Below are 17,820 nucleotides of genomic sequence, written 5' to 3'. Positions count from 1 at the left end.
TTTAGATCGAAGGTTTGGCCCTAACGGAACACCATATTTTTACATGACGAATCTACTTCATGGTTATAGACAAATACTCATCAGTGTTTAGCCTCGATAAAAAAAAACAAGTGTTTAACATAAAGAATCTGGAGTTATTGTGTGTAACGTTTAGATATCTAATACGGATTCTCACTTTAGGGGATTACTGGGAATAAAAGATCATCGTTGTCATGAATTTGAGTTTCAATTTTGAAGCGTATAAAGCATACATGTATAAAAAAAAAACACAAGACAATATGATGCCGTGACTCGACACGTTCGCGGTCAGTCGAATGAGAGCATGTTCGTTCTTCTCGGTCAATGCATCCATTGCAGAATGCTTTCTGCTCAAGGCGAGTGTGTGTAGTAGTAAAGTTCAATTTTTAAAGTGCAATACAACATACGTTACATGTATAATGTATGCACACAGTGTAAGAAAGTTCACATGTTGGTGAAGGACATTCACTAGAGCACTATCACTAGTACTGTTTATGGGATTTTTGAAACGAGATTTAGAATAATATTATGCATGTTTTATATATATTTTTAGATAAAGCAGACATGGTTGTAGTTTGAATAGTGCTACTACTGTAGTTTGCATTATGTTATATAATAATAATAATTAAAAAAAAATAATAAAATAATATAAAACACAACCTGTCGAGTGCCCACAGGAATCAAACTCCGGTAACCAGTCCGATAGCCTATATATATACGGCTCTGAACCAAAAACGTGAACATGTTCCACCAACTGAATGACAGACAGCTGGGCCGTTTTCATATTTGCGGTCCAAGCGGTTTTGGACCAGTGATTTTTCGTTTATGAAATAAGGACGGACCTGATGCGCTTTGTCACGTTCTCAAACGACCTTTGACAAAGACTTTCAAGGCCTGTTTTAACATCTACAGGTTCGTCAAGATATATGTTTGAAATATTACATTTAAAAACTAACGGACCGGTTTGTCCTCATAAGCAAAATACTCCTGATTTAACACTTCTAAAACATTTACCTAACGCGGGCGTTTCTGTTTATACCAGTAGATATCATATGGTTTTCGGGGAATGAAATATGTTTTTATGTAAAATGTATATTGCGGAACTTTATTCCGCAAAATTACTCCCAGATCACATGACATTTTAATTTTATTAAAGTTCCATCTGACCAGGAATATGTCTCCTTCTTCTGACAGTAATGCCCGGCGTAAACTTGTGGATGAGGCAGCAGTTCAATTCTTGCAATTTTGTGGGAGTTATTGCCCTTTGACCAGACTCCAACAATTTTTGTAGAGTCTGTTCTGAAGCTTTTTAATGAAATTTATAACAGATTAACCGAGTTCAATAGTGTCTCTTTTCTCTGAAAATGCACAATTATTTGTGAATGCCCATTCCCAGATGACCAGAGTGTGACCTGTAAGCTTGATCATGATCTACAGTACTTCACACTTTGTCTCAAACATCTGCAAGTGGATGCAGGATTCAGTTCACATTTTCTATAAATAAACATTGACCCACACACCTGAAAACATCCGACACCATTTTTTTATAATGCTGCTTGGAAACCACAATATTCAACTGAATATTGCCTTTGTGTAGTTATCATGATCTTGGTGTTTACAATGCAGCAATAACTGTATAATAAAGTTTGATCAAAACATGCCCAGATTTCTTGAAGTTAGTTGAATGATAATCGTGACATGGTGAGACAGAACAGAAAATGTATCACTTTCATACTCCCTTATAAAGACGGAGCTATTAGCATAAGTATTGAGGCACAGTTGCAGGATACCTTTTAGAAAACAAAATATAAATCCAAATATAGATGTAAAAACATTTTAATGCGAAAGACAATGTAGGTTTTCAGGCAAAATAAACAAAGACCTCTATTTGCTATCTCAGTACTCGAAAATCTTAAAGGTTGCTATTTCTAATAGTGCAAATCTACAACATTTTATCAAAAGTTTGATGCAAAAATAAATTTTAATTTCAGCATGTATCAGTATCGTTTTTTTCTCCCTTTTCTTGGAATTTTTTTCTGTCCTGGAAAATAATCTTTACAATATTCATACCTTAAAGATTTAAATTACAATTTACGTTCAAGCAAATACACTCATGGTCAAAATATCTGCCAAACTATTTTGATAAGAAAAAAGAGAATTTGTTTATTTGGCCTGGAGATTTTTATCATTAATCTATGAACACGATACCATTCAAGATTCTGCAGGAAACTCACGGTCTGGCACAAGAACTTGTCGTATGTTAAAATTTATTCGCGTCTGGCTGAGATACTTTGACATAAGGTCCCAATCATCACTAAACAGCCTTTCTACAATTTGTCTGTCTGCTGTAGATACACCACTGTCTGAATGACAACTCTCTGAGTCCAACATAGAAACATCTGATATATCAAAACAAGTGTGATTTCTCTCCTCATTAGTCTCCATTATTCTGGGAACGGCATGATAAACAAGTCTTGCTGATGCACTCATGACACAGATGTCTCCACTCCGCAAGAACACAGCACTTGGCTCAGTCTCCTTTGTCTCTCCACCTATCAGAAAGATGGCATCTTGGCCGAAACTGAAAATTCAAAATAATGATGTTGGGCGTATACTCACTAACAATTAAAATTTCAATGCAAAAGGTTATTTTCAGGTAAGCATAAATTTTGATCAAAACAATCAGTCGATGAATGGTTTACCCTTTAACAGACTATATTATAGGTACAGAATACAGAATAACAGTGGAAAAAAATTCACATCATTTGTAGACAGAAAATACAGTTTAATATCTCCCTGCCAATGACACAAATTGTTTCCCTTAGACTGCAGGTATTTAAATAAACAGATTATCTGCCCTTAGACAGTAGACCAAGAATACAGTTTCTCTCCCTTAGACTGCAGGTAAAGGATACAGGTTATCTCCCTTTAGAGTGTAGGTAAATAATACAAGTTATCTCCCCTTAGACCGTAGGCAAAGAATACATGTATCTCCCTTTAGACTGTAGGTAAAACAAGAGGCCCATGGGGCCTTTATCGCTCACCTGGTTTGATTTGACCAAATGTCAAAATAACGTTCATGTTCAATTTGTTTTGTTTCTCAACATCAAACAATGCTATATATGGTTATAGTGTGGGGATCCTAACTGCTCTAAGGTTACAACATGCATTCATAACTTTATGACTAGTAGTGATTTAAAGGAATTACATCTACTTCCCCTATTGAGCCCCACCCCTTTGGCACCATGGGGGTCAAAGTCACCATTTATGCAAAATCTGTTTCCCTTCCCCAAGGATGTTTCTGACCAAATTGGGATCAAATCCATTTAAAACTTTATGACTAGGAGCGATTTAAAGGTATTATCTCTATTTCCCCTATTGGGCCCCGCCCCTTTGGCCCCTTGGGGGTCAGAGTCACCATTTATGCAAAATCTGTTCCTCTTCCCCCAAGGAAGTTTCTGACTTAATCAAGTTCAAATCCATTCATACCTTTACTACTAGTAGCGATTTAAACGAATTGCCTCAATTTCCCTATTGGGCCCCGCCACTCCGGCCCCTTGAGGGTCAGAGTCACCATTTATTCAAAATCTATTCCCCTTCCCCCAAGGATGTTTCTGACCAAATTGGATTCAAATCCATTCATAACTTTATGACTAGTAGCGATTTAAAGGAATTACATTTATTTCCCCTATTGAGACCCACCCCTTTGGCCCGGGTCAGAGTCACCATTTATGCAAAATCTGTTCTCCTTCCTCAAAACATGTTTCTGACCAAATTGGGTTCAAATCGATCATAACTTTATGACAAGTAGCGATTTAGAGGAATTACCTCTATTTCCCATATTTGGCCCCGCTCCTTTGCCCCCTTTAGGGTCAGAGTCACCATTTATGCAAAATCTGTTCCCATTCTGCCAAGGATGTTTCTGGCCAAATTTGGTCAAAATCCATTCATAACTTTTTGACTAGTAGCGATTTGAAGCAAATGTTGACGGACGGACGGACGGACGGACGACGGACGCCGCACCATGGCATAAGCTCACCGGACCTTCGGTCCAGGTGAGCTAAAAAGCATACATGTTATATTGCCTTTAGAGTTTATGTAAAAGAATATACAGTGGAACTTCGTTAACTCGAAGTCGACGGGACCACGAAAACACTTCGAGTTATCCGAGTGTTCGAATTAAGCGAGTTATCGTTTTTGGTGAAAAGTTTGGTCAATATTTGTCAACATTATATAATCATTATAACTTCGCTCTGTCGCTCATCAGTTTAGTGTGAAGACTGGTCAATACATGTAAATATATATGTAATGTTTCGTTAGGTCACTTGTAATTTGGTGTAGTTTTGCCGGTATACAGTCACGATAAAGTTTCTTTCACTAAGTCACTTCAATAACGATCTGATGTGCAAGTCATGTTTGCAAAAGGTAAACGATAAAACGGAATTCGACAAAATAACAAGTTATTAATGTCAAAACAAATAACCGTTTAAGTTTAACACAGATTGCATACAAAACGTAACAGAACCATTACCTTTTATTGGACATATATAAAATACTGTTTGATCGGCCTACTTACTTTTTATTGATAACCACGCCATGTGTATTAGCACCGGAAGTTGGGCTGCGCATGTGCGTATAAAATGTTACTGTAACTGAGTTGGCGTTTTATCCGATTTAATAGACAGCACTGACCGTTACAGTTGTACTCTGAACACCTCGGCAGTAATTACGCTATTGTTTCAGCAGTTTAAAGATTTAATAGGCGCCGGTGACTGTGTCATTTCTACACCTGTAAAAACATCAGCCGGGTAGATCTACCGGTGTGTCAGAGATTAGTTCCGCTTGAGCGAACGGGTAGATGAGTTGTTGACTATCGTGTGTACTGATATCGGCGACCGCCTTGGGAAATTACCTGATGTAAGTAAAGCAGTACTTTTTATCACCAAGACTTGTTGTTATAAGATTCAACGGACAATTTCTTTTATGAATTTATGAAACACTTATAATAGCATGTAGGTTAGTAGTGCCGATATGTTCAGTATTACAAACGGAATTTAGCTCTTAAAAAATGTCGGCGTTTGCCACCGATGGACGAAAATTATACTTCGAGTTATTCGAACATTTCAAGTAGGATTTTTATTGTTGGGACCAAATGTTTACTTCGTATTATCCGAGTTTTTCGAGTTATCCGAATTCGAATTATCCGAGTTTTTTTTACTAAGATAAAGAGAGAATTCGGTCGGGACCGGCGAGGTACTTTGAGTTAAGCGGGGTATTCGAGTTATCCGAGTTCGAGTTAACGAAGTTCCACTGTAGATTATCACCCTTAAGATGGAATATAGATTATCTCCCTTACACTGTAGGTAAAGAATACTGGTAAATTACTGTTTATTTCCTTTAGAATGTAGATAAACAAACAATGATTATCTTCGTGAAGACAGAAGGTCAAAGAATACGGGTTATATCCCTTTGACTAGGAAATAAACGTACATCCCTTTAAGACTGCAGGTAAAACAATACAGGTTATCTCCCTTTAGACTGCAGATGTAGGTTATATCCTTTTGAGTGTAAACAGATTATCTCTAAGGACTGTAGGTACATGCGATCAAATTCATTTGACACATGTTTAAACTGTAGTCAAACCTTTTCAGAAACAATTGACATGACATGAATTATAACCCTATCTACTTTTTTTTTCCATTTTTTAAACACCAAAACATAATCTTTTATTAATAAACAGGTTCAATGAGATCTGGAGTGATGGATACACTACAATATGTGGTACCTCACCCATGTCAATTACTGGCTCATTAGTTAACTTTGTCCCAACAATAATATTCATAACTTTTACTATTCCCCGTATAAATATTTTATACAAGATATTGGATGTATCAAAGTAAGGCTATGATAGACTTTCTGTTACCTGAAGGATATAAGCGGAGCAGAATGGTCGAACTCGGAGTGATCTGTATGACCACTGAGAGACGAGTCGAGATGGTAGTAGTTGAGGACAGCAGCCTCTGGGGAGAACTTAGGGTATCCTATGGCACTGGCTACGTATCGACCCAGGCGTGACATATCTTCTTGAAATGGAGCTTTGCTGTCTTTGTAGTATTTCTGATAAATAAACAAGTGAAGAGCACTATCAGTCCCTTTGTGTAAACATGCTTCTATACTGAAATATATTTATTGATTGATTAATCCATTCTATACATATCATGGCGATATCGCATCTCAACTTGTCCAATATATCTCTTACAATATCTGTTAATAATTTCTAATGTTGACAGTTCATAAACTGATGTTTAAATGAGATGCTGGATAAAGATCCCTGCATGGTTTCTAGAGTGTTCTCTAGGATAACCATGGAAAAATTAATGTTTTTAGAGTTGGATAGCTATATATATAGACAGTTACAGACTGGAACTAGAACTGTCGCCAGGATGGCTGACTAATACCCTCGCAATCTGAACGAGTCAATGGTGAATTGGAACTTTTAATTAGAGGCTAACTAAGATAACTAAGTAATATAGTGACCAGTTGCCATAGCAACCATAATTTTGAGAAAAAGAAAGTGAGATGCACATCTACACATGGTCCTCTATATTTGTGTGAAGTTTCATTGAAATCGGCCCTTCAGTTTAGGAGTTGTCCGCACAAACTTAAAGTTATGGTTCTCATCAGAAAACCTGTTTATAGTGACCAGTTGCCATAGCAACCATAATTTTGAGAAAAAGAGAGTGACATGTACATCTACACATGGTCCTCTATATTTGTGTTAAGTTTCATTGAAATCGGTCCTTCGGTTAAGGAGGAGTTGTCCGCACAAACTGAAAGTTATGGTTCTTATCGGAAAACCTGTTTATAATGACCAGTTGCCATAGCAACCATAATTTTGAAAAAAAATAAGTGGCATGCACATCTACACATGATCATTAATATGTGTGTGAAGTTTCATTGGAATCGGCCCTTCTGTTTAGGAGTTGTCCTGACAAAATGTGTCTACAGACAAACAGATGGACGTCCGACGGACAGACAAACTGATTCCAGTATACGCCCCTTACTTCGTTTTAGGGGTATAAATACAATGAATGATACAAAATACAGAATAAAGAGTTAGTTCTCTTTATTCACATGAGTGAGTAACCATGCAGAGATAAAATAAAGAGTTACCTACCTTTGTTCCCCAGTGGTAGTGATATCCCATGGTTACCCAGCGTAGCTTCATCATCAGACATTCCTTATTGGTAATATCATCTCTAAAAAAAAGATCTAATTTTGTATAAAGGAGTAGGAAGCAGAATATCATCAATTCCGCAACAAAAGAAGAGTATTTCTCAAAACTGATAATTTAAAAAATGGTCTGTGTTAAAAGTCACTATCTGTACTAGGGAAAACCAATGTGTGACGTTCATAATTTTTCTCTAGAAGACTAATGAGGGTGTTCCCACTCCCTACAATGAACAATGCAGTTGTCATTACTCATGGTTGGAGATACACATTTGTATTGTTCTGTAGACAGGACAAGAGGCCCAGAGGGCCTGTATCGCTCACCTGGATTTCATGAGATATGAAACAAGAATGATGATTAAGTATATTGTCACTGGTATTGCTATGTCAATATATCATAGGCATTTTATATGGGTATGTGAGGTTTTTCTGCCAAAAATGCATTAATCCATGAAATGAAATTGACTTTTGGCGCAACCCCAGATGCTACCACACAAATGTGAGCGATATCCATTGTTTAGTTTCAGAAAAGAAGTTGTTTAAACCAATTGACCCCTTTTGACCCCGCCCTCTGCACCCCGCCCTCTGCACCCTGGGGTCAGTTCCTTCCGTTATAAAATTTTGAATCCCTAACCAAAAGGATGCTACCAGTCAAATATGAGCTGTTTCATAGAAGTTGTTCATATCAATTTAGCCAAATTGACCCTCTTTGGCCCCACCCCTAAGTCCCCTGGGGGGGGGTCAACCCCAAAATTTGTACAATTTTGAATCCCAACCCCATGACCATGCTACCATACAAATGTGAGTGATATATCCATTGCTTAGTTTCAGAGAAGAAGTTGTTTATATCAATTCTGCCAAAATGACCCCTTTTGGCCCCGCCTCTTAGCTCCCCGGGGGTCAGCTCTGTCATTTATACAGTTTTGAATCCCTACCCCGGGGGTTGAAGCAGGCAAATATGAGCGATATCCATAGCTTAGTTTCAGAGAAGAAGTTGTTTATATCAATTTAGCCAAATTGACCCCTTTTGGCCCCGCCCCTCAGGCCCCAGGTAGGTCGGCCCCACCATTTGTACAATTTTGAATCCTGGCCCCAAAGGGATGCTCACAGTCAAATACGAGCAATATCTATTGCTTGATTTCAGAGGAGAAGTTGTTCATATCAATATAGCCAAATTGACCCTTCTTGGCCCCGCCCCTCAGGCCCCCGTGGGGTCAGCCTTACCATTTGTACAATTTTGAATCCCCACCCCATACTGATGCTACCAGGCAAATATGAGCAATATCCATTGCTCGGTTTCAGAGGAGAAGTTGTTTATATCAATATAGCCCAATTGACCACATTTGGCCCCGCCCCTCAGGCCCCCGCGGGGTCAGCCTCACCATTTGTACAATTTTGAATCCCCATCTCATAGTGATGCTACCAGGCAAATATGAGCAATATCCATTGCTTGGTTTCAGAGAAGAAGTTGTTGATATAAATATAGGTATATTGACCCATTTTGGCCCCGCCCTCAGGCCCCCAGGGGGTCAGCCCCACCATTTGTACAATTTTGAATCCTCACCCCATAGTGATGCTACCAGGCAAATAGGAGCGATATCCTTTGCTTGGTTTCAGAGAAGAAGTCGTTTATATTAATATAGCCAAATTGACCCCTTTTGGCCCCGCCCCTCCGACCCCTGGGGGTCAGCCCCACCATTTGTACAATTTTGAGTCCACACCCCATAGGGATGCTTCTGACAAAATTTCGTCAAATTCTGATCAGTGGTTATGAAGAAGAAGTCAATTGTTGACGGACGGACGGACGACGGACGACGGACGACAGACGACGGACGGACGGACGACGGACGACGGACGCAACGGTATGGCATAAGCTCACCTTGGTCCTTCGGACCAGGTGAGCTAATAACAAGCGAGGTTTGGACTTTGCACAAAAAAGAATTCCATCCAGGGGAGATAACTCCCCTGATATTTTCACTGTAAAAATTTTTACCGACATTTTTCCAAATATTTTTATTTATCTATAATGCTTACTTATGTTTTTCTACAGACGAGTTCCAAATGTTGACATCGCCAACATCCATGTAAGCATCAAGGTTTCTGACATTAGGCTGGCATGGATAATCCTTTAAACAGCGCGATACCCAGTACCTTTGATGGCCATTCTCAAATGGGTTGACTATGAACAGAAAACCTGAAATAAAAGAAAGATATAAAAATGTATTATTAACTAAAAACTGAATGTTCATATAGAATGCTGGTACTGACCGCGGTGTAGAAATCTATTATTTCCAAAACATATCCTACTATGCCTAACTTTCCCTATTTGGGAGGAAGAATTCCTGATTTTTTACCCATAATTTAAACATATGAAACATCAATAAAACTTCTTTGTTGTTCATTATCTTATTTTAAGATGTACTTGGTCCAATGGAATAAGAAGGATTCACATATTTGAACATTGATATTTTTACTTATCCTCTCCTCATTTCTTCTCCAATTTTGAGAAAGTAATTATATTCAATTTTAGTTACACGTTTTTTGGATTCAATAAAAAAAAAGAAATATATTTCTTCCTTTGTTATATGTGGTTATATATATAACATTTCAACAGCCTTTTACTTATATCCAAGCTTTACTAATTACTGAAGTCCCATTTTACTTATATTCAAGCTGTACTAATTACTGAAGTCCCATTTTACTATATTCAAGCTGTACTAATTACTGAAGTCCCATTTTACTTATATTCAAGCTGTACTAATTACTGAAGTCCCATTTTACTTATATTCAAGCTGTACTAATTACTGAAGTCCCATTTTACTATATTCAAGCTGTACTAATTACTGAAGTCCCATTTTACTTATATCCAAGCTTTACTAATTACTGAAGTCCCATTTTACTTATATCCAAGCTGTACTAATTACTGAAGTCCCATTTTACTTATATCCAAGCTGTACTAATTACTGAATTTGTTGTTGGATATTTTTAATTACCTGGGTTAGATTTGAGGCAATATCCTTTCCATTTACAGACAGGTTTCAAACCAGTTAGAAGGTGATCCGGCTCTTCCAGTTTAAACTCTTCCACCTAAATGATAAACGATGCACAATATTACAATTGTAAACAGAGGTTTCCTTCGATATCCCATAAATCAGGGATTTTGTAAACCCTTGATAGTATGTTCTTTTCGACTCCCTAACATTGAAGGAAACATGCCTATTTTTTTATGTGATTTGACATTTAGATTTCTGATCAAGACTGATTCTTTGACTCATGAAATTGTTAAAATTCAAAAGTAATATTGAAGCAAGCCTGCACTATACATGTTATTTAAATTAAGTCATATTAACTTACAACATGCAAATAACTTATATTTGGCATGATGTTTATATATATAGTGATTCATGACTAAATAAATGTGACTCTAAATTTGGATAATTTCAGTAATAAAGCTATACCTGAACTTGTATAAAATAGGTAAGTTTGTATATTATATTAATAGGTCTGTGGTTTTCTCAAACCTGTTTAAAGTGGTGATTTTTTTAATTAGTGTTACTATTATATAAATATAAATCATAATTCAATAAAGTGAGCTGAAAAGAACGTTGTGATATATAATGTCTGATTTGATGAGTGTTGCTTTGGTTTTTATATTATTAATTGTGATGACTTTTAATTGGATGATTTTAACAGAAAGGATACTGAGTATAGGTTCCACTGTGCTGTGATGTCTGGAATCGGTAATTATACAAGTCTTTATTTGATTGTATACGTATATCTGTAGTTAAAAGGTATGTTTCGTGTAATGTGGTCCATAGGGACATGTTCAGTCTTTATATATAGATATTTCTGGCTGTTTTTTTAATTTAACAGGTTGGGGATTTCACTATTATAGTGGGTATTCCACTATAATAGCTATATATAGCTATATAAACAGTAGCAAATTGAAGCATTTCCGCCAGAAAAGGTATGAGTGACCTAAAGCGAGAGTTGTGGTTGGTAGGTGCATGATCCATGTGCTTGTGAATTGGTTGTTACAATATATCTTCAATACAAGAGATCCCAGAGGGATCTTGGCGCCCACCACTGAAGGATCTTTATAGGTTCCATGTCAGATTGATCTTTTCTCTTTTTTTCCCTTCCTCTTACTAATCTGTATAAATTGAGAAACATCCCTCCAGTGCTTTTTAAACAAGGGAAACTTATATATGAAATTTGAGATAATGGTTGTCTGTCGACAATGTTTTCAGATTGGTCCAAAAATGCAATACAACTGACCAAGGAGAACCTACATATGAAATTTGAGAAAGATCCCTTCAGTACTTCCTCAGAAATAGCGATAACAAACTTTAATGGTCAAAATCCAAGATGGCTGCCTGTCGGCCATCTTGTTTTCCGATCGGTCCCAAAATACAATATGCATAACAAGGCACCAAAGGGAACCTACATATGAAATTTGAGAAAGATCCCTTCAGTAATTCCTCAGAAATAGCGATAACAAACTTCAATTGTCAAAATCCAAGATGGCTGCCTGTCGGCCATCTTGTTTTCCGATCAATCCCAAAATGCAATATGCATAACAAGGCACCAAAGGGTACCTACATATGAAATTTGAGAAAGACCCCTTCAGTAATTCCTCAGAAATAGCGATAACAAACTTCAATTGTCAAAATCCAAGATGGCTGCCTGTCGGCCATCTTGTTTTCCGATCAATCCCAAAAAGCAATATGCATAACAAGGCACCAAAGGGTACCTACATATAAAATTTGAGAAAGATCCCTTCAGTACTTCCTCAGATATAGCGATAACAAACTTCAATTGTCAAAATCCAAGATGGCTGCCTGTCGGCCATCTTGTTTTCCGATCGGTCCCAAAATGCAATATGCATAACTAGGCACCAAAGGGAACCTACATATGAAATTTGAGAAAGATCCCTTCAGTACTTTCTCAGAAATAGCGATAACAAACTTTAATTGTCAAAATCCAAGATGACTGCCTGTCGGCCATCTTGTTTTCCGATCGGTCCCAAAATGCAATATGCATAACTAGGCACCAAAGGGAACCTACATATGAAATTTGAGAAAGATCCCTTCAGTACTTCCTCAGAAATAGCGATAACAAACTTCAATTGTCAAAATCCAAGATGGCTGCCTGTCGGCCATCTTGTTTTTCGATCGGTCCCAAAATGCAATATGCATAACTAGGCACCAAAGGGAACCTACATATGAAATTTGAGAAGGATCCCTTCTATGCTTTCTCAGAAATAGCGATAACAAACTTCAATTGTCAAAATCCAAGATGGATGCCTGTCGGCCATCTTGTTTTCCGATCGGTCCCAAAATGCAATATGCATAACTAGGCACCAAGGGGAACCTACATATGAAATTTGAGAAAGATCCCATCAGTAGTTTCTCAGAAATAGCGATAACAAGAATTGTTTACGGACGGAGGGACGGACGGACGGACCACGGACCACGGACGCAGGGCGATTTGAATAGCCCACCATCTGATGATGGTGGGCTAAAAATCAAAATGTCACCTGTGCATTTTTCTGTAAAATCACTGTTTTTCTTTCTCTATACTAACTGAATGGAACAAAGGGAAGTAACTCTAATAGATAAAAATGATGGTTATCATCTCCCAAGTTGAAAAAAAAAAGGGAAAAAATGTTGTGTTACTACTCCACTTCCGGTTGCAGCGGCTCTTTTTGGATTGGGAAAATTACGGGAAAGTATATACATTATGTTGTGACGTTCATATTAATTACTCGTAGATGTTAAGATGAATGGCGAAGAATTACGCTTTTAAACCTCGCTTGAATCAATGGCATACTTAATAATGATTAAGTTTAATTCTTAGATGGATTAAACAGTGATGTCCATCATGTTTCTTGATAAACCACAACGAGATTCCCTATATATAAGACTCCTGGATATTATGTACACTCCCCCAGTTTATTTTGGTTCCTAAATTTTTAAATTGTACTCAATTTACTACTTTTTTCTCTCTCTGTGTAATATTAAACTGATCTGTATCCTGATTAGAGATCTGGCAACTTTCTTTGGAAGAAACTCGTCTCGGAAAGTTAATTTGCTCCTGATGAATTGGTCTTCCTTATCTGTTCCGGTGACTTGTTGAATCGCACGTTAATATTATATACTTTGTACAAGCATTTCACTATCGACCAATTTAAAACATTCAACCTCTTTATTGCTATCAGAATCAAGCTTGCATTAGGTTTCCTCTCATAATCACTTCAACCAATTCAACCAGCATGACTATTATTGTGTGGTCTATATTGCTCATAAATGACGATCCAATCGGAAGTATTCTACTTTGATTTTAAGTATTGAATGTAAAAACAATCAGATTTCACTTTTCAATTCCAATTGGAAAATCCGAGACTACAACAATATTTGATGGCCGAGGGCCACCTTTATCAACCTAGTGACTTTCCAGTGTTGAATCAAATAGAGTGTATACAAGTTATCTCCCCTAGCAAAAACCAGGAAGCAACAATTTGCACAGAAAATATAAAATAGTTCGGAATACACAGGAATAAAACAGGTCATTGGGAATGATTTAAGCTGTTTTTCTATAAATTATCTAAATTCAAAAAATGTCTTCAAACATAAAAGCGTGAATCATATTACTTAATCACAAACAAATACTTCACGGAAGGAGAAAAGATTGTCTAGTGTGTTATAAGCAATTTTTGGGGAAAATTATTTCCGGTTCCATCCTGAACTCATTGGGATTTATCGTTGAATCAGCAAAATTTGTTCCCCTCCCCCCCCACGAAAAAAATAAAGTTGTTCTAGCGAAATTTGTTGGTGGTTGGTGACAGAATAAGGTAACTGTTTCACAGCACCTAAAAAACCTACTACGTGTACCTACTAACAGTAACTCTCGCTTTTGTCACGTATACTTTTTCTGGTGGAAATGCTTTGATTTGCTACTGTTTATATAGCTATTATACATATAATTATAGTGTAATACCACTATAATAGTGAAATCAGGACTTCTCCCCGACCTGATTAAAGGACTCACACAACTAATATATATAAATCAGCTAAACAGCTGGTGTTTCACCTGAACCAAGTCCTTGAGGAATATGTGTTTCTTAGGTTTGTAGCTGTTTAAATAACATATCAAATGGGTACTTTCTATATACGAGAATAAAGAGTAGGGTCTTGAGGTTTGGAAAATCAAAAATATACACTCCTTCTGAAAATAGACTGACGTAGGATTCGAGGTGTAAAAGGGCAGTAATTCCCCAGGTGAGTGTACCTTGTGTAAATTTTTTTCCTTGTCAAAATCAATGACGTCAGAGACATCGAGCGGACGATCTCGCCTTTTGTACTTCTTAAAGATTGGTTTGAAATTGTCTACTTCGTCGGGTCCAGATTCTTCTTCGGCGTATGTGGCCATAACGGACTGAAACGTCTCTGTCACAATATTTCACCACGGGTTATACAATTACAGCCCGGTACAGTCTGGTACCGCCCGGCAATGCCCGGGGAAATTCAGACACTATAATATATGGATAGAGGGTAGCTTAATCAATAATATGATAAGAAAATGGCGAAAATATCAATATTTGACAGAGCTATGGCTTCGTGAAATGAGCGATCTCGTAACCTAACGTTCGATTGTAAGATGGATGGATGGATGGATGAATAAAAAAGTGGTGAAAAAATATCAAGCCCAGGCTTAAGTATGAGATCGTTTGGACGTTTGGTTAATTGTTTTGTTATAACAAAAGCAAAGGTTGCTATCATTTACAGGAGAACATGCTTGAAAATAGTATGCATTTTACGAGTATGAAATTGCATATGTCGTAACATATAGGCTACATAATTATTATTTGCATTTTCTGGACCGCCCGGTACACATATACCACTCGTGCTTTCGGAATTCATTTCTATTCATACAGCATTAAAACATCTATATTTTATTTTTAATATGGTCCGAAAATGGCAAACAATATATCAAAAATTTAAAGGGAAATTGTCTACGTGAAAATTAAATCAGAATTAATGCCAAACCCAATGTCTCTATTATTTTGTGTAATTAATGTTACAAACATTTGTTGTTTGAGTATTTCTATTATTATCATCATCATTATCATGTAATTGTTTACTAAATTTGGGACACTGATAGATAGAAATGGTAAGGAAGCGTATTTCGAGCATCAATGGCCTTTTTGGGAAATTTGGTGGCCCTAAAAAGGGCCGTTTGAAGGATGTCCTTAAAGACACCGGTTCACAGCTCTACGTATGCTGTGAAAGAACTTCTGGTTCCCAGATCTGTTCAGGTGGACCCCATCAGCAGAAAACAGTGATTTCGCCATAAAATTATGGTGCCAATAATCAAACATGCCTTGGTTGGCCATTGTCTTCAGGAGGTAATTGACGGTCTGCTTTTTCCGGTGATAAGCTGTAGACGTCATATTCCGGGGTTTGTGGCAGGGAAACAGGGAACCTACGATAACATGTGGGACCCCAAGGGATCTGATGTAGATGGCTAGTTCTTGGATCTCCGCCGCGATACATTGCCCTGAACTCTTGGACGAGATGTCGCTGGAGTCGACTTGTAGGAATACAATATCTGGATTCATCTGTGTGATCATGTAGCTGTCTTTGAGTTTGGTATCACTGATCTGTCTCCCTTCAACTCCGTGGATAGTCATCTGGCACCCTGGGAGTTGGTAGAAATCTTCTGTCATGGTCCAGTCTTCGAGTCTTCTGGCGAAGCTGTGGCCGAGTACAAGTGCAGTCTTCATACTTGATTTGATGTCTGTATACGTTTTGGTGCGATTTTTATATACTATCTGCATAAGGTATACGAGGTTTTTATTGGCTAAAGTCCTCGGCTGAAATTACCAATTCGCCAGACTCCTTGTCGCCAAAAAAATGCTCAGAGGTGCCGATGTCGTTTGGTCGCGGGTCTCAAGTTGATTGTTAAGAAAACAAAAAAAGGTGACACATACACAGGTAATGATTGTTAAGAAAAGAAAAAAGGTGACACCTGCACAGATCATGATTGTTAAGAAAACAAAAAAAGTTGACACATACACGGATCATAAAACAATAAGATATATTATATACAGCTATTGTAACGAGATGAAAGGTGACTTTTGATAAATGTTTACATTTCGAATATTTGTTTAAGTTTTTTTATCTGTTTGATTTCCTGTTTTCATGTTATACCCGGGATAATCATGCCTATATCCTTATTTAACAAATTCAGTTGATATATTTCAATATATATAGTGATATTGATAAACTATAACAGTTTACTCAATTTGAAAAGTACATATCTTGAATATTATGTCCTTTGAACTGTGACTTAGTTATTTATGTGTTTATACGTAATGTAAAGAAAATGATAAAAATAGAGCCATACATAATATTTTTGGCGGAATTCTTCCCGCCTATATATGGATATAGTGATGCTGATATTTTGCATCATAACGGTATTGTAGGAAATACGACATGAACATTGTGTCTGACACAAATATTAAACTAGAATGTTTAATAATCTATTTTCAATGATAGAATGTCAATGTATAGATTTATATGATCATACTTAATACAATAAACTGCAAAATGTGACTTTAAGGGATTTTCATGCTTATAACCTATTTGATACTTTAAACATGTATAGATCCCTATAGAGTGATATATAAGAACAGTTTAATAAAGCTATTTCTGTACAAATATTATATCATGGCATGTGAAAGGCAAGTGGGTTTTATGCATAATATTGGACATGTTGATAATTATGTACTTTTATGTATTTTAAATGTGTGACACTTAAATGAAATTTAACTATTGTATAAACAGGAATTATTTCCATAATATAAATGATATATTGGGGGGGGGGGGGGGGGGGGGGGGGGGGGGGGGGGGGCACTTTATATGAATTCTAATCAAAGGATTTTTTGTAAGTAATTTAAAGTACAAAAACCCCTCGGACATTACTCCATTTGGACAAAAGCCCCTTCTATATAATTTTAGTTGATACATTTTAATAAATCTGTATTAAAAAAACCAGAAACTGTATATATGTTGTTGTTGCTAATCTATGAAATTTGGGGAACAAGTGTGTGGAAAATGAAAGTCAATGGATGAATGTCAGAGTAGCAAGTAACATTATATGTCTGTGCATTAAACTTCGTAATTTATTTTTCAAACTATATCTTTCTATATGCTGGAGTCACTTATACATATATGTATATGTAGCAGCTTGAGCTTATGTAATAGTTAATAAAATTATGAAACCTTTATTGATGCACTTAATTCAACTTAATTTAACCATTGCTAAAACACTTTCGATTTAAAAAAAAAAAATATTAAGGGGCCTTTGTCCACATTTTGATCAGTGTGAAGGAGCTTTTGCCCTAAGGGCTTTTGTTCTAGAGACCAATGGCCGATGGGGCCTATAGTCTGTTCTTACTTTTCATGAAAGAAAATAATTATGTAAATGACAAGTTGAATATGACTTATAAGTTACAAAATTAAACTATAATAGTCTATCTTACTTGCAAATGTGTACACAATTCAACTT

At 36.8% G+C, this 17,820-nt stretch overlaps 1 protein-coding gene across 1 annotated transcript; it reads right to left on the bottom strand.

Annotated features, from left to right (window-relative positions):
* Positions 1-2,161: 2,161 nt before the first annotated feature.
* Positions 2,162-14,741, bottom strand: LOC117323109 (nucleic acid dioxygenase ALKBH1-like). Its single transcript, XM_033878122.1, has 6 exons — positions 14,539-14,741; positions 10,242-10,335; positions 9,283-9,442; positions 7,196-7,277; positions 5,942-6,135; positions 2,162-2,599 (listed from the first exon to the last, which is right to left on the bottom strand). The coding sequence occupies exons 1-6, from the start codon at positions 14,677-14,679 to the stop codon at positions 2,230-2,232; spliced, it is 1,041 nt and encodes a 346-aa protein (XP_033734013.1). The 5' UTR covers positions 14,680-14,741; the 3' UTR covers positions 2,162-2,229.
* Positions 14,742-17,820: the final 3,079 nt, after the last annotated feature.

This window comes from Pecten maximus, chromosome 3 (genome assembly GCF_902652985.1).
Source record: "Pecten maximus chromosome 3, xPecMax1.1, whole genome shotgun sequence".
NCBI classification, from domain to species: domain Eukaryota; kingdom Metazoa; phylum Mollusca; class Bivalvia; order Pectinida; family Pectinidae; genus Pecten; species Pecten maximus.
Note: the sequence above shows the minus strand (reverse complement) of the source record. Positions and strands in the feature narration are given on the sequence as shown.

Coding starts and splice junctions, on each gene's coding strand:
- LOC117323109 (XM_033878122.1), bottom strand. CDS start 14,679: ATGGCCACATACGCCGAAGAAGAATCTGGACCCGACGAAGTAGACAAT. Junction 6,136..7,195: donor ACTACCACTGGGGAACAAAG/GTAGGTAACTCT, acceptor TTTATTTATCAG/AAATACTACAAAGACAGCAA. Junction 2,600..5,941: donor GCTCCGCTTATATCCTTCAG/GTAACAGAAAGT, acceptor TTGAATTTTCAG/TTTCGGCCAAGATGCCATCT.